General features: G+C 31.7%; 1 protein-coding gene across 1 annotated transcript; it reads right to left on the reverse strand.

Moving 5' to 3' along the window:
* Nucleotides 1-8,674: 8,674 nt before the first annotated feature.
* LOC109798472 (folate-sensitive fragile site protein) lies at nt 8,675-18,004 on the reverse strand. The gene is made up of 11 exons (XM_020358783.3): nt 17,846-18,004; nt 17,689-17,756; nt 15,958-16,039; nt 15,361-15,444; nt 14,446-14,485; nt 13,702-13,747; nt 11,395-11,453; nt 10,750-10,817; nt 10,502-10,585; nt 10,343-10,407; nt 8,675-9,060 (listed from the first exon to the last, which is right to left on the reverse strand). Exons 1-11 carry the CDS (start codon nt 17,899-17,901, stop codon nt 8,975-8,977), a joined length of 738 nt encoding a protein of 245 aa, XP_020214372.2. The 5' UTR covers nt 17,902-18,004; the 3' UTR covers nt 8,675-8,974.
* Between the last annotated feature and the right edge of the window lie 1,022 nt (nt 18,005-19,026).

The raw sequence follows: 19,026 nt of genomic DNA on the forward strand, positions 1-19,026 counted from the left end.
CCCACAAAACTCAACAAAATAATGGTTAGAATTTGGGTTAGTATATACAAAAACAATTTCACAAACAATTAGAAGGTGATAAAATCAAGACACAATGACTTGTCTCTCAACAACGACACTATTTTGATAGCATTGTCGAATCACTATAAAAAAAATACTAGATTTCCTCTAAGATTTATAATATAAGGAACAACCTAGATTATTCTTCTCGAAGACACAACTCAATTAAATCCAAATTTATCACGCAATTAGGAAGGAAATTTTTATAAACAACAAAGAGAAATTGCAATATTCATAACATAAATTTTAATCAAGAAATGTATCGATTCAAGATTCAATCCTTATGGCAAAATTTTTACGATTCAAAATATAATCCAAATTTAATAAACCTTAAATCAACACAAACGTAATTAAGATGAAGATCTAAATCTAGATCTATTAAATTTCATAAAAATATGAAAAGCAATCACAATCTCATAATTTTCATGAAATTCAAGAATGGTGAATAGTTGATTTTAGTGATTTAGATTATTTTAGATCAAGATCTATATCTAGATCCATATCCAAAATTAATATTCAAATATGATTTGGATCTATAAACGTAATTCATGATCATGAGAAACAAAAATTAGATCTAAAACGGAGAAGATGACGAGAATTCATACAGTAAAGTTAAACCATCAACTCGAATTTTACTACAATTCATGGAATCTTGAATCAATTGAATTGATTAACCACGCATCTCCATCAAGTTGTTCTAGTTCATTCATTTCAAAAATGTAGAGAGAAAATATGAAAGAGAGAGAGAGAATTTAGATAAACTTGTAGAAGAAGTAACTCTAAAATCTGAAAAATGTTAGAAAGTGTGCATAACAAATCTTACAACACCTATTAATGGAGAAATATAGTGGGTTTAATATGAATATTTATAAGGAAGTTACTACGGTACCCTCAAAGATTGGGATTTCAATATATTCTTTTATGTAAAGATCTTAAAAAAATTAATTTAATTATAAAATGAATAATCCAAATTATATTTATAAAATAAAAAGTAAGATAAAATTATAGAGATTAAAATTATAAAATTTCAATAATGTTATAAAATATTAAAAAAGAAAAGAATTAATAAATAGTAGAAATAAAAAATTATTAAAATTACAATATATAAATTCAAAAATTTAAGACAAAAAGACAAAAATATACTTAAAAAATAATTCAAATTCAAATATTTTAAGTGAAAAGACAAAAATATACTTAAAAAATTATTAATATTAAACTATTTAAATATATAATAATATTATTACAAATAGAATTAGAATATAATAAAAAAATGACTAAATAATTTAAAAATTAAAAGAATAAAATATCATAACTATTATTTAAATAAATTATTAAAAATATAAAATATAAAATAAAATTATAATTATAACTGTACCGGTACCCTCTCAAACAATGTGGGTACCATAGAATTTTTCTATTTATAATGTATGACTCACTAATAAACTAATTAACAAGATTGGACTACTAATATAATAATTTCCTAAAGTAAACCCAAAATAACCCCAAGCGTGTGGTTCAGCGGTAGGGGTTGATCCACGCTTAAGCAAGGTCAGGGTTCGAATCCTGCCTTCCTACCCTTTGAGGTGTCTCCCTCGTAACGAGGAGATTAGTCACTGCTATCATCTAGCTGAAACTCCCAATAGAGAAGTTGTAGAGCTCTATCTTAACTTCTCAAGGACACCAAGAACTTTTAATTATGAGCTACTTTTAATTATGAGTTCGAGAACTCCACATATGACCTACAAAAAACAGTATGTCAAAGTAGACACAAATTGTAAAAATTAACTAGAATCTAGAATTGAAATCAAAATAATTCACTAAAACAAATATTAACCAATTCATCCATTTAAGAGATTTCTAAATGTCAAATAAATTCAATATAACATACTAAAATATATATTAATTATGCAATAACTTCCTTTTTTTATAATATCGTTATGGTAATATTGTGTTTTCTCGCAACATTTACTGTTACCGGATAAAAAAATTACAAGTACATACTCAAAACGAAAGCGTTAGTTAAATTAGAACTTCTTACCAGTTAATATAAGAATAATAATAAAAAAATCATTTAAATAAATCAATCTAGTTAGTCTAATAGGCTTTTTTTAAAATAGTCAATAACTTAACCTTTTAAATTATTTTAAAAAAATAGTTTGTTCTATTTTATAAAAACCCTAGCCTAAACTTGATGATGCAGCTAGGAGCTATATAAGCTTCTGTGAAGCTGCCTAACTTATTTCTACCTTATGGCTAAGTTAAGATTTAATATAGATTTGACATATTAATAAGAATTTAATTATCTGATTAAGCGTGCGAAAAAACTTTGTTGAAAAAGATAAATGTACTTTAATAATTTCATATGTACTTTAAAAAAAAATATTCTCCTGATTATTTGTTGGATAATATCCTTAATACAAACTTGAAATGACCTTGCACTATAAATAATCTCAACACAGCAAAGTCACCCATCATACAAAACACGTTAGTGTATTACAAATAACAATAAAGCATTGATTAAACCTTTATATAAAATTTGTGGAATAATTAATGGCACATTTGATAATAGTTACCGTACTACTAGGCATCTCTTCGGTCAAACGATAGGCCGATAAGGGTACCCGAACCGAGGAAAACAATGTACAAGTAGGTACCCCTTTGGTCAGATAATAAGCCGAAAGGGACGCTCGAACCGATGCAACACACTATTACACCCTTTCGGCTAGGAACATAGCCGAGTACACCCCTCAGTCAAAGGGCCGCCCCAAGACTTACCACGAGAGGTGGACACCCCCTTGGCCATGAAGAAAACTAAACTTCTCGGCATGAAGCTAACCCGAACGCCTGCTCGGCCTTAGGATAGGCCGAATACCTTCTCGGTCTTGGGGTAGGCCGAACACCTTCTCGGCCTAGGGGAAGGCCGGATACCAACTACCACCAATGACAAGCCAGGTACCTTTCTCGTTATCAAGTCAAATCGAATACCTCTTCGGCCCAAGAGCAGGCCGAACACTCCCTCGGCACAGGGTCAAGCCGAGACCCCCTTCGGCCTTGGGCCTAGCCGAGGACTTCAACAAAGAATAGCTCACGAAGCACATGTGGCAAATTAGATACTTATTATGCACTAATTACCATGCCAGATTAAGAAGAAATTAAGGTTAACTCAAGTGTTACCCATCTCCCAAGACTGAAGGCCCACCAGGCCCAATTGTGTCACTATAAATATACAGGTGATGTGACATAAATGAGGTACGTTATTATCCAATATAAAGCCTTTATTGCTCTGAACCGAACACTTACTTGATCGTCGGAGTGCCTTTGCAGGTACTCTCCCCCACCACTTGGAGGTAGTATTCGGTCGACACCGAAGACTTAAAAGACTGTAAGGAAGAAGTTACAGAGGAGTGTGTTTCTACGCAGGAACAGTTACCAACTATTAAGAGATCTTTTACCGAGGAAAGTTTGACTAGTTCTTTGTCTTGGAAGAACTAGTCAATAATAGAAATTCAATAAGCATCTGGATGGTAAGGGACATTTGAATAGATAACAACAAGGCTCAACAACAGATACACTTAACCAGAAGTACGTAATTAATGCCGAGAGGATCAATATAAATGGTCAAATTGCTTCTTCTAAAAAACTATTTCCGTTAATGGTGATTCAGTAATAGTATAAAATAATTTTATTCAATAAATCAATCACAATCTATTATAAATAATAAGTTTATTAACTACAATAACTACATAAAAGTCATGCAAACGGCTATCTTTTATTGATTGACTGTTTAAATTTCAGTGTCAACTTCATTGCATGTGTTTAATAAAATTGAAAATTAAAACTAAAAAAAATATTAATGTAGGACGTGGTAGTACTAATTGGTTATCAAACTGTTAAAGCAAAAAATAGGAAGAACGTAGAGACGAAAGGTAAAACTGATCAAACAGAAGATAGAAAAAGTGTGAAAATTATGTGTGTATTTAGGTTATAGTTACAAAGTTGAGTTTTAAACTTAAGTTTAGTTAAAAGTGAGTTAAGTTAACTTGATTCAAAAAAAAAATTGTTTGGATGATAATAATTAAAAGTACTTTTAAATATACAATTACTAAAATGGGTATGAAATTTATAATATAATATGGAATGTTATTTATTTTATTATTTTTAAAGTATATTTAAATTGATAATATATTATTATTAATAATAAATGGTGATAATATTATAAATTAAATTATAAATAATGTTAAAATATTTTAATAACAATATTGATTAAACTACAATAAAATATATAAAGAAAAACAACAATTAAATATATATTCTCTAAATTTAAATATAATAAATATAAATTGGAAATATAAATGCATGATTAATTAAATTGACATATGGTCTTTAATTTGATCTCGAATTGAGTCTCGAACAAGATTCATCTCCATTGAAGAGGCCACACTTAAGAATAGAAGTTGATCTTCACCAATATGATCATCATTTTCTTGCTCCTTCATATTTTCATTTTCATAATATAGAAATTCAAAATCATTTTGAGATTATTTTCTAATAAAATTGTGTATAGTCATTGTGGCAACAATTAATTGAACTTGCATTTCAAATTTGAACTTAGGCATGTGACCTAAAATTGCAAACCTATTTTTCTATACCCCAAAAGTCCTTTCTACTGGACACTTCAAGAGTAGGTTTACTATTTTGACTCTCGCTACAAAAATTCTTGGAGAAGATTCTCCATCTTGTTTAAGTGCTTCTTCCAATAAATTTTGATTGTTCACTAGGACTAACCACACATAAAATATGAGTATCATCAATTGCTCCTATATCATCCTTGAAAAATGGTCAATATCATCGGTCGTGTTCAATTTTTTTTATAAACATCACAAAACCTAGAATCTTGTGCCTTGATGTATTTGAAAGCTAATCTAAGACATGCAATTAATACTTGATGGACATGCCTTCGTAGAGTTTCTCTTGAATGTTGAAACCTTTCTTGTATCATCCTATTGTCTACTCCATGACCAACCATGTTTAAGAACATTGCAACCATTTCTTGAATACCCATTTGCTTAGTTCCTTTTAAACCTTGTTCAACCAATTCAATGCAAAATTGATTAAATACATGTTTTCCATTTGAAACATCTCATAACAACGAATAGGATGTCCATTCAAAATGTCCTGCACCCATAAATAACCTGTTTGTTCACTAATTCTACATGGCTCTTTACATAGATATTTTATGACATACTCACTAGGGGTGGGTAAAGATGGACCCGGGTCCACGAACCAGTCCGTAAGCCCGCGGATTTTGCGGATAACGAACCCATTTTTTTCAAATCCGTATGACTATGCTTGATTTTTTAGCCCGGCCCATGAAGTGCGCGGACTTGGCGGATTTAATCCGCAGGCTCGCGGGCTAGTCCGCAGACTTCACTAATTAATATTTTTAAATATTATGATTTTAATATTAAGTTGTGTATTTAATTTTTTTAATTATTATGACATTAAAATTATGTTTAGTTGGTATGTATTTGTCATTTGAATTATTTTTATGACATTTTGATGCTTTTATTATTGAAAGTTTGGTACTATTATTTAAGTATTTGTAATTATTTTTATTTTAATATTTTAATATTTAGTATTTTAAACTATTTTAACTATTGATAAATTTTAGTATGATAAAATTTATCTTACAAAAAAAAATATTTTTTTTCTTCTAATTTTATGTATTTTTATTTTTTTAAAATTTATTTTTTGAACCATTATTTAGGCCCGCGGACCGGTCCGTTATCCACAAATTTTGGCGGGCCGGATACGGACTTAAAAAATAAGTCTATTTATTTTAAGGACCGGACTTATCCAGCCCGTATAAAACGCGAGTTTTATGGACTGGACCTTAAATGGGCCGGACCGGTCTGTATACCCACCCCTAAATTACTCACTAATTAATGCACTTACATCTTCAACCTTTTTTATATCATCTTGTCAAATAAAAAGCAAGGTAAAATCTTCATTTTGATCTTCTACATATTATTTGTTACAATCCTCCATTGATCATCTAAACTTACTACTAGACACCAAATTTGTAACAAATTAGTTGTTAAAACAAATTAAAAAAATTGATACATGATTGTTTGTTCTCTTTATTACTATGTAGAAGCATACAAACAGAATAAATAAGAAGTCATGGGATTTTAATTTCTACTAAATATAAATTAAATTAGTCCATCACCTAGAAATCTAACTTTTCGGAGATGATAATGCATTATAAGCGGCATACTTTAGCCAACCCAATAATCTTTTTCTCACATTCTTTCAATACAACAAACATTTCCCTAGTAGGCTTGGACAATATAAGTTGGTTGTACCAAGCGTGCCAATCCATATCACTTGTAATAGCTTTCATTTTTTCGATTTCATTCATCACTTTAGCAATGGATGTGCCACTAACTACTAGTGTGTTTAAAGTAGTTAAACATGACTTAGAAGAAAATGCAATTCTACTGATTGCATCAACTATTTTTTTTTTTAAGTAGGAGTTTTCACCTTTGTGTTTTCATTTCCAATCCTCTTCCTTTTTCCAGTGCTCTTTTTGCTATTTTTTCTTAAGTAGTGCTTAAATTGATATTTCCTAAATATGAGCTTACTCCAACATTAGGAAGTACTTGTTCACTATCCCTTGAACCTTCCTCTAAGTTTGTATTGACACTATCAAACTACAGAGATATACATTATTATCTCCATCTAATCTATCTAATAATATCCTAGAAGAAGGTGCCCAACTGAATATTCTAGTAGCCACCACATCACTGAACAATATACTTAACTCATGAGTAAAAGCAAGTCCTTTATATCTAAATTTCTCGTATAATGGATTCTCCTGCATGTTTACAAGTAATCAAAACAATATATTACACAAAATCAATATAAATTTTCTAAATTCTTATTAAGAGACTTCATACCATTTGATTTTTATCCCACCACTCATCTGATGCATCCACCGTATTTCTCAAATTATCACATCTAGTCTAGTCTTTTTCCCAAACAATTTGTACCATACTAACAATTTTTTTTTAGGTTATCCCATTTGTTTTTGAACTGACTCTTGCTATATATATTTTTTTATTTTTGCATTGAATTCAAATTCAACAACTATCCACCCTTTCTTGGTAAGAGTAGTTGCATTTCGTTCTCCTTTATACACATGTTTCAAACATACTTTAATATAAATTTCAGTTGCCTTGATATCTCATGCAACTTTTGCCTTAACACCTTCATTATCTATAACATAAGTCTCTACATTGCCTTTTTTTTTTTGTCATTACTCATTGTTCTATTATAAAAGAGATATCAACATTTATTTGCAGGTTATTTCAAGTTTAATGTTTGCATAAGTTGCCAAAAAAAAATAGAATAATTAGTTATACATCCACAAAAGAGATAGGTTTTGTTTTCTTATAAATTTAGGAGTAACAAATCATCACAAAAAAAAGAAGTGTTCATAAATCATGACAAAACATCACAAATAAGAATAACAATATAAAACAAGGCATGAATCAAGTATCATACCATCACAAAAAAAAAAAAAAAAAAAAAAAAAAGGAACGCAACATAAAAAAAAAGGATGAAATGGAAAAAAAAAAATGCAAGCTTGCTAAGAGTAGAGTTTGTGCACAAGCTTGGAATCACAACCTCAACCAAGTTAGAAGCTCAAAATTAGCAATATGCATGGAAGATCTAAAACCAACAAGTATTTGGAACCTAAAATTAAAGCACGAAATTTAGAAATTTGGAAATCATAGCCATACCCAAATTTATGAATCCTCAATACCGGTAGGTAAAAGGGTAATGAAGTCAAAAAACAGTTGTTCAAATTAATAATTTCAATGAAAAAGGTCAAAAATCCGTTAACGTTAAAGTAAAAACAATAAAGAAATTGCAACAAAAAATCCACTGAACACAAGGAAGAAGACAACCAAACATATTAATACAATGTTCCATGGCTCATGAATGTGTGATTAAGTATACAAATGTCAACCCAAATATACCCGACATGTGTATCAACTCTTGTTATGTGTTACTCCTTAATTGTAAAAAACAATGTTTCAAAAACCAACTCGATTATTGTACAGATGAAGGTACTAATTATTCATGATTTAATATTAATAAATTTTTTAAAAACTAATATATATATATATATATATATATATATAATCCCCTTATTTTAAAAATAAACCTATTTAAACTTACTTTATTTAATAATTTATATTCTACATCATGATAAAACTAAAATACTAGTATGTTGTAAAATGAGTTCAGGGTCAACAAGCGAATCATTCTACTTTTATTATTGAAACACTTCATTCCTTTATGTTATAAAATATTCAAAATATTCAAAATATTCAAAATAGAAAATAAATGATAAATAACCAAAAATATAAAGATAAAATATTAAAAAAATAACTGTTTACTGTTATAAAAAATCGTGATTAATTTATGATAATAGGATACCAACGATAGTGAATATTAAAATTTAAGTTAAAATTATTTTTAATGTTAAATAAATAAAATAAAATAAAAAATGACTGATCAAAAATTAAAATTGACTATTGAAAAGTATTATAAAAAAAATCTATTTCTCCTTTATATATTGTAACAGATAAAAAGACTATACAAGCTGTACAGCATACAAACAAACTCGCCTAGCATGTTACACAAATAGTCTGAATAAATGGAAATAATTTTGAAGTGTTCAAGGCGAATAAGTTCGTCAAAAGCATTCGTGGTCACCATGTTCTATATTTTAGGCAGGAACCTGCAGATCACCCACTCGTCTCCACCATTGCCTAACCTTTTTCTATTTGCCCAACTTCAGCGTCAGGAAGCACTTTTAGGTATGACAACCAATCAGCCAAGATCAGGGAAACATCCCCTCAAGAAACTCATCTAAGTTATCATCATCATCAATTTTATGATCACTGGCTGAAGTCAAAGCCCTTTTCCCTGTGAATACATGGTCAAGAAAGTTTAAGCTTGTAACAGACAATTAAATGTGAGAACAAGATTTCTGAAGCATGTAAAGGATTTCCAAACATTTTTATTAACTATAAAGAAGCAAGTCAAGCAGACAGTTTATTGTCGTCATCACGCTTAAAAGATGAACCAAAATTCCCCACCTTTACCACTCAAATCAGAAAGCAATACGTCTTAATTTAACCCATTGTTACAGATCAAAACTTTTAACCTATGAGTAAACAAGGTGTCACATCACGGTAATTAGTAACTAATCCCAAGGTATTTCATTTCCCGAAAAGGCTTTTAACAGTTTTCTAACCAAGTTTCCCATCAGACATATCTTAATTTACAATAAAATTGATGAAAACACGTTGACAAGCCTTACAAAAGCACAGACAAACCAAAGATCCACATACATTTTGAAAGCTCTTCAGCCACCTCAACATCATACAGTTATCCTTTCAAAGTCAACTCAATTGCAACAAATAATTTCATTATTTTAAGAAAATGACCTGAAAAATTGATCATTACAAATCCAAGCCCTCCTACTAAAAGAAAACTATTGTTGAATGATTTACAGTATCGAGCATAACAATTGGTGCATTATTCATGTAGTTATTTTTGGATTAATGAAAGGGATGGAATGGAATCTTGTTATGGAATATGTTAGAACATAAGCATAGGACCCAATTGAGATGGCAGGAACGGACAGGCGCAACCCAACCATGGGCTGAGTTGGCAAGTATATTGTAGAAGGGTAGGAAGGGGATCTGTCAATTATGGGCAGAGAGAACCTATGACGTGCAAGGAGAATATAAATAGGTAGTGGCTTGGGGGTGGGGACAGGAGGCTTAGCATTTAATAACAAGGGGAATAATCTTTCTCGTACATTTAATAATATCATCACCGCCATACTTTTTCTGTTTTCCGTAACAGAATAATATTAGCTTCCATTGTTTGGATTGTTTTAAAATAGGATGATGAAATGGAACTTTCTTCTCCCGGTTCCATCATAAATAAAAAAAAAAATCCATTCAATGGAATAGCAACTTCATTCCATTACATTCTCTGTCATCATCTCATTTTACTTACTAATTGATAGTCCCTACCCATAGCCTATTGTTTCCTTGTTTTATTTTTCTTGAAAAAAGGTGAAATTGCTAAGATTAACCAGGTCTATCCTGCAACATAAACAAATTGAAAATACAGAGATTATCATGCCATGATGTAAATCTGGCCATCCACTGATAAAGGTAGTGAAACTTCAAACCTTTTCGCCTTCTCTCTTTGCTTTCTTGAAAGTCATCTAGATCATCATCACTCTTTGAACGACTCCTAAAAATGTAAGGATTCAATCTCTGTATCTTCTAGTCAATAACAATAAGAAGTGAAAAAAATAAGAAAGGATTGGGGGGAGCAATGTTCTGACCTCTTTCGTCTATCCTGTTCTAGTTGTCTTTTCTCTAACTGCTCCTTTTCTTTTTGCCTCTTGTAGTTGAGTTTGCATGCACATCTATTAAAAAATAACCAAGAAAAAAAATGAAACGCATTTGATTTTGTCACAACCTTTAAAAAGAAAAAGACACACAAAGCCCTTAATGACATAAGTACTAACATTCAATACGGAATAAAACAATAGCAGAAGCACAAAACCAGCATTGGCACATACCAACTCACCTCTCACATGTTACCAATTTAACTAGGGCTTGTTTGTTTTCTCCAGCTTCAAAGTAACAAAAGTTCACCTGTAATATCAAGCAAATAGAATAAAGGAGTGAAAACACCTAATGGGATATATAAAAATTACATCACCTTGACCCTCAAACAAAAACCTGCTGATAGAATGATCAACAAAGCAAGTGTTGAGTGAGAAAGAAAAATAAGCATATGCTGAAAACCACATGTCTAAACTACAATAAAAGATTCAATATAATGTATTTAATAAAACAAACATACAATATTCCTAATTAGAGGTGTTAGGAACACATTCTTTTTAACACACAATCATTGGTTGAAATTTGTTAGGAATCAAGAAATTGTAAGTTGAACTAGTGAAATTGGTTGGGGGAACCACATAAATTAGTAATTATATTCGAGAGCAAGTTATCTTAACATTTCTATACCTAATAATTATATCAACATGATACACTGAAACAACCCATAATGATACACATTTCTAGTAAATAGCATAATGCATTCCTAAAAGAAGACAAAAAACCAGTAATAACAACAAATCCTTTACCCACTAGTTAGGGTTAATTGCAAGGATCAATTGATGTCATTAGACAATCTAATGCCAAAATTTTAGAATAAGGTCCTTACCTCATAGCTTGCCAACCCATCTTTCTCATTGCAATTCTTGTTGCCACATATGAACTGGCCTGCAAAGTTAAGTAATCAATCAGTTTTAAAATTGAGTTGAGCAGGATTCTTAACACATACTTCTAGAACAATACAAACAGAATATGACAAGCACACCAAAATGTATAATCATGCTAAACAGCATATATATGTCCTGCTAGAATAAAGTTTAAAATGTTGGTTCATAAATGTTTATGAAGTTCAAAAACTGGGATTTAAAGTCGATGGGGTCTCATATGATATTCGAAGTGTATTTTATTTGCCACACAATTATAATTGAAAGACTCTTTCTTTGGAGTTGAGAAGGATGGAAGATCCAGGTAGAGGAATGAATTTAAAGTACTGTTACTCAGTGAAGAAATTAGTTCCGAGGTTGTAAAATTCGAGATCTAACTTGACATCAAGAAAGATGTTAAAGATCATAAATCATAGGATCATAATACAGAATTACAGATAGTAAGGCTACCAACAATATAAAATTATATCTTAACATAAAAATATGATAATATAATTAACTAATTCATTTAATAATACCACTAAAATTTAAGTGAAAATTTAGATATTTATTTTGTAATTTTATTAATATTTCAATCTACTTTTTTATTTGATAGTAATTATAAAATTTAAAAATAAAAGATGCTGAAAGAGATGGAACATAAATCTCAGTCCAAAAATCCAACAGTGGTTTTGTTTTAAATGAAGAGGCCCAAAAGCCCAGATCAAAAAGTAGGACAAATCAGGTTCACATGGTGTTGCATGAGAGAATGGCTTGAGAGTTTCTTTCTTTTTTTCAAATCAAGTCACAAAACCAGACCTTGAAACCAAGTCACATCAGCCGAATACAACTAGGAGAAAATCACAGATCTCGTGATCTTGCAAGGAAGATCAGCAATCCCAGCCTGAACACACCAAGTCACAATCTTATATCCGATCCAGCACAGAGACGGCTGCAAATATTGTGAATTCTTGCAATCCCACAATCTAGATCATGATTTTGACAACATTAATAAGTTTGGAAGAAAAATTCAGAACTTGAATGAGTTAAAGATTGATATGCTTATTTCAGATTATTCCACAGTGGCTATTGGTGGAAAAAGAGAAAACTTTGTAAAAGTGATAAAAGTTGAAAATGGGAATGAAGTTAGGTTATTAAAGTAATTCAGGGCATGTTCCTGGCATCCACCTCTTTCTTTTTTGTCCAAGGAAAGGCTTATAGTAGGTCTTCAAAGGGGGTTGGGAAAGGGAATGAGGGAATGGGTAAGCGGTAGTGTGCATTGTATAGGATTAAACCCACACACTCACAACTCATGTCTTGTAACTCAATCAACTGAGCTGACTCAAGGGGATTGGTGCCCATCTTCAATCTGATGATATGATTCTCTTTTTAAGAGTGTTTGATGCACATTGAGGGACAACACAGCCCAAGTAATTAAGTCACGGGAAAATTGTGTACTGTTAGCTGTTTAATGACCATTGCGTAGGACCAAAATCTTGTTCAGTACAAGATTATGCAGCAAAATAACTTATTGTAGTACCGTTTGTGTTGGTCATTGTTTGTTTGCACAAAATGAAATGGGTAGCGGTGATTGGTACTTTTTCATTGTGTTGTGGACAATTTTTTCCCCTGGCTTAGTAGGCAACAACATTTAGAGCTGTGTTGTCCCTTGAGTCACATTCTGTCCGATACTTGGTCTATTTTAAAAATCAGGTGTGGGCAAACACAGAAGAGAGAGATCATTTCCATAGTTAGGACTTACAAGGTCTGTTGAAGGTCTAAGAATGAAGGGGGATTAAGGCTTAGAAATTGGATGTCTAAAAACAAGTTTATTCTTTCCCCTAGCTATTTTTTTCAAATGAAAATTCTTTTATAATTTTTTAAAGAAAAAGATGCAGAGACAAGGCCGACAAGTTCACAAAGAAAGTGATAATGTGATATCACTGGGAGAGCATCATTTCAAAACCAACAAATTATACTTCACATTTTAATTTTTATCTAAAATGGTGTGTATCTATTAAAAGGATCAGTTACAGAAGATTCAGATACTCAGATTAAAATTCTATTGCATGTATAAAGTAGATTAAACTCAATTAATCTTTAATAAATTAGACATTAATTTTTATTGGATAGTTTCTTTGCCTAAGTAGTAGTCTACAGAAAGAACACAAACCAGAAAGCATATGATTTCAGAAATAGTCCCAGTGAGACATGGGAAGGAACTGAGAGAATCAATACTAAGAAGTATTAGCCAGTGAAAGAATAATTAATACCCTTGCCAGACATTACTTCCTTCTCTGTCCGCCACCTGAGACCAATCTAATAAGAAAAAGCAATGTATTAGTATACTATTTTAAAGATGTACTCTACTTAAAATGGGGTTTCTAGACTTCATAAAACTCCTCTATCACCATTCACCAACATCCAATGAAAAAATGAGATGAAGACAACACCCCTTCAATCTCAAATAATTTTAAATGACTTAAAAAATAATAATACAAATTAACTTCTGTTATCTTAAAAAAAAATCTTCAATGCTCTTTAACAGGAGTATAATAGTATAGTTGAGCCAGCAAGATATAATAAGCTAGGGTGGACCAAAGCAGGAGGACCATTTATGCATCCTAGACATCTAGTGACAACCCATCTCCCTGTTTAGGCAGAAAGGCAGAGAAACAAGTTAAAAATTCCTGCCCTTAGGTGCCAGTGTGCCTTACCAAAACAAGAATAAAAATAGATTAAAGCATTATTTTGATTGTCCAAAGAGAAAGGGTCAGCATCATTCAAGCCCTCAATAGATTGAGTCCTTCTGTACACTTTGCTTAATCTGGAAAATACAGAATGGCAATATTAACTCTCAGGAAGTAAACTGATGTTAAAATTTTGTCAAGGGCTCAATTGATACTGACCATATCTCTTGAAGACCAACATAGGGTTTCAGTCATAAGTACAAGTATATAAGGTAGCAACATCAAGCAATCATGCAAAAATGTATTCCAGAAGTAATGATTAATTACCTTACCACTCTTGTACTGTGACATGTCAGCTAGGCAGTATCTTGAAAGGAATTAAGGTACAAACAAACAAACACGTAACTAAATTCAATAACATTGTAAAATTAGACGGTTACTGCAAAGTTGCAAACCATTTTAAAACAAACAAATAACAGTATTTTTCACAAATAGCTCCAGGCCACAATTACTTTCATGGTAAACATGCACAAATTAAGTTAAGAAGGAATGATCAAAAAGATTCACAAACTCCTGGTGTATGAGGTGGCAAGTAGAAAAGCTCCAAGTTAATCAAGCAGGAGTATGACAAAAGATCAAAGAGAGAGAGACGGACAAAAAGGATGTAATGCTCTATAGGATAGCCACCATAAGTTAACATTCCACAGGACAGGCAACACATTATGGTTCTGGAAGTATAGATGAATAAATCATATAGTTAACTATTGATAGTTTCTTCTTAGTCTTAGTTTCAATCAGCAAAGAGATTACAAGTTGATTTCAACTATTAGGGGGGGGGGAGAAAGAAATTTACCCCAAAGAATAAAAAAATATGTATATATCATTATAAAAGAAAATTTTGCAGGTAGGCACTTAATAGACTCCACTCCACAAATGTCACTCTTATATTGGAGTAAATTAAAAGAAATCTCAATAATAACTTTTTATATCCTTTCATTTAAGCTATTTTAGATAAAATGCTTTATGGAAGAGGAACCAAATTGGGTAAATGGGATGCAAAATCTAATATATAGAAATCTCTGAATCTCTTACATGTGCATTGTCCATATTCCCTTGCCAACAATTTATAATTAAAACCAAATGTCAATATTACATATATAAATAAATAAAAGAAACCATCACTCCTAGTCCTACAGTATAAATAATATTAGTAAGAAAATTGAATATGTTTGCAAAGGATACTCCTTAAAAAGCTTGTCATAATAACGCTTCACCAGCCTTTGTTCCCATGAAGGATCCATATCATCTTCCTCTGACCGGATGAATCTTGCAATATTTGGATAAACAACATTAAAATTCTGATGCGAAATAAACAAACTGAGAGAAGAGATGATCAGGCAGGAAGACAAAATGCTTTTACCAATAGATATTGGTAAATAACCACAATTCGTCATATTTGTGAAGTAAGGCCTCACTTGAAAAATATGACAATTTATTGCTATTTACCAATATCTAACTTTTTGATGAATACAATATATAATAGTGTGATGTAAATATACCTTGAACTTTGGTCACTTTTGAAAAACACATAGAAGGCAATGGTTTTTTAGTATAGGCCATCAATTTATATTCTCGTAATTCACAAGGGAAGCTTCAAAAAGATCTTAAGTATGGAAGATAATTTACTCATATTCACATTAATAGGAAAAAATAATGACGGAAGGCTCATTTCTTATATTAAAAGAGAAGAGGAGACATTGCGGCAATGCAACAAGGTCTAGGACAAAAATATAAGGTGGGCAGGAATTTAGCTAATATGATGCAAGATAACAAGCTTACCTGTATCCTTCTCTTAGTGTATCTTGATCTGTTTTGATAGGCAACTTTAGGTTTGAAGACCTATCTTTCCCATAGTAATTGACTGTAGGCACAAAAAAAATCTCAGAAGAAATTCTGGCTGGAAAATAATAAAATTAAACAAAAAAAAGAGTTAAGCTGAAATTTTGTGGAAAACTGAAATATTCTCCAGCAGGACCAAGATGGTAAAATAACTTGAAGCATTTACAACAAAGATAATAACTTCCATCAGAGAAACAACAGCAATGGCAACAACATAATCTTTTTTCTCACATGTTGGGGTAAGTTATACAAATCAAACATCATTGTGGTTTGCCAAAAAAATTAAATTTCACAAAAGACCATTCAGATCAAGGTATCTGATATGACCCAAGAGTGATATAGAAAATATGTATATTATTAATACAGAAAATAGAGAAATCAAAAGGGGAAACCTCTATCACAGTATTAGAGTAGAATGAATTAAAATGTAGGTAACTGTAGTTTTTGACAAGCTGAAAATAAAGGAAATAGAAACTGAACCCAAAACCAGACTGCAACCTTTTACCAAGGAAGAAGAGAAACCAACTTCTCTCAGCTAGCCCACTACCGTTACTCCTCAATCATCCCCCCTCTTCTTTCAAACCACCCCCCTCCAAATACCCACTATCCTGCATGATACCCTCATGCCCCCTTCCTCTCTCCATGTGCCAGCTGTCAATTCCATTATGCTCTCCTTCTCTCACCTCAGTTTCTCTCTCAACCAATGCCACCTCAGTTGGTGCCCCTGACTGCCCTGATTTTCTTTCTCCTCTCATACACTAACAGGCCTCTATTTGGACCATTTGTCCCTTCATTCATTCCCACAGGCTTTCCTCTTCCTCTCTTCCCATACACATGCATAATGGGCTTATCAGTATCTTTTTATTGGTTTCTTATTACTCCATCAAATTTCCAACAGAACATGGGATAGAAAAACAAAACAAAGATGCCACTGTGAAGCCATAGCAAACCAAGCTAAGCTTCCCAGTTAAAAACCCATTAAAAAAACTCTGATTATTAACCCAAAGAAGCCAGAAAAAGAACAAAACAAACTTGTCTTTTGCTTTTAATTAGCATAACTAACAAGTAACAAAGGAAAAATCAGTGGAACAACTACAAAAAAGGGATATATTTGAAGGATTTAGCTCCTCTAAAATGAGGAAGATAAAGTAAGTAATATACAATATCAACAGTTAATATTCTAACACATTCATGGTTTCTTATACATGTGCTTGTAATATCAACCGTTGATCTTATCATTGACAAATGAAATTACTCGCTTTATCCTTCAAAGTGAGTTGCTCACTTTAGAGGAGATGGAGCCATATTTGAATATATGTGAGGATGACTGTAGCCTCCTTCCATCTCAGTGGAGGAAACTGTTCATCATCCATTTGCTATAGGACATCATTCTAAGAAACCAACCAAATCAACAGCTAGAAATTCGATCATTTTCTTATTGTCCATCAACTCTAGACAAAATGGCATCTGAAATCAGACAACAGTTAAAATTACATCACGAAACAGGAAAAAATTCAAGGCTAAAACGTTATTCAGGAAAGGAGGTCATTTAAAAAACAGTTAAAATCATTCTAGCTTAGGGAAGAAGTTTATTCCATTTTTTCTTCACCAAATTTTACTACTTTAAGTGCTTATAGAGTACAATCAATAATTTTGTAACAGAAAGATTACCGTAGTCGTTGATGAATTTTTTGTGACGGTCGTATGCATTGAGGCCTCGAATGTGCGACTGATACTGCCTGCGATTGCGATTGCGATTGCCATTAGGTTAATGTTAGGGTTTAGAAATCCAATTAAATCCAAATGAAGAAAAAGAATCAGTACTCACTGTTTTCTCTCTTCTTTGTCGAATATGGTGGATTTCAGGGACCCAAACGATGTCATCTTTGTGGCAACGATGCAACGCTCAAACTGCGTTCGCCACTTCTTCTGCGCAATTTTCAATTCTATAACTAGCAGGGAACCGGAATATGCACTACGTGCTTCAATTATTATTTAATAAAATTAATAATAAAATAAGTGATTAATTGAAAATTTATTAAAAAAACATGAAAATAACTATAATGACAAAATAATTTAACAAATGTATAAATGGAAACCTCAATTTAATATATTTTAATCTTAATCTATACCTATTATAAAAAAAAAAATATTTTAATAATTATATTTTTTGTCTTTATTTTTTAATAAATTATTATATTTTTTAATGTAAAAAAAATTATCTTTCTCTAGAATGAAATTTTTCCCTTAATAAAATAAGTTGTTCCATTTGATGTTTATTCCATTTTCCGTACATTAAGTCTTTTGTGAATTAAGTCTCTGTTTGTTTCAGGAGATTTACTGTTCACGTCGAACGAAAGGTGAAGAAACTTGACGTTTGTTTCCGCTGATTTGCACCGAAAGAAAAGCGAAGAAAAGCGGGAGAACCCTCGTGGCCGTTCCTCGTGAAGTTGTGGAAAAAAGAGATGAAAGCCACGTAAAAAATCAAAAAACTCGATAATACCTCTGCCTAAAAGTTGAAAAGAGATGAAGCTCTACCATGCTCATGCATGTAGAGACTGTGCCATGCAACAGAGGAATCTCTTCCATGGTTCACGGGCCTTTGTCCTTCGTTTGAATGGCACAGTGACGCGTTTGAAATGAGGCTGAATGGGTCTCACTAGTCACGCTTTTATAAGAGACTTGGAAGCTCTGTGTGTGTTGTGTGCTCGTGCGAGGGTGGTTGATGCTGCAGTGATTCTCGACGGGCAGCCATTGTAGGTAAGCTTCATTTCTTTATGCATGAGGGAGGATAGCCGAGGTATGAGAATGAAGAATGGAGGGCAAACCACGGTGAAAAACTAAACCCTCAGCCAGCATAATCGATTATGTGCCATACATAATCGATTATGGTGGCATATTTTTGCTTCCAAGCGCGTTCCTTCCTCGTTCCTTATATATGTTGTTATTATTATTTATTATTATAAATATTTTTATTATTATCATTATTATTAATATTATTATTATTTA

The sequence above is a fragment of the Cajanus cajan genome, chromosome 8 (assembly GCF_000230855.2).
Source record: "Cajanus cajan strain Asha chromosome 8, NIPB_CcT2T_4, whole genome shotgun sequence".
NCBI classification, from domain to species: Eukaryota; Viridiplantae; Streptophyta; class Magnoliopsida; order Fabales; family Fabaceae; genus Cajanus; species Cajanus cajan.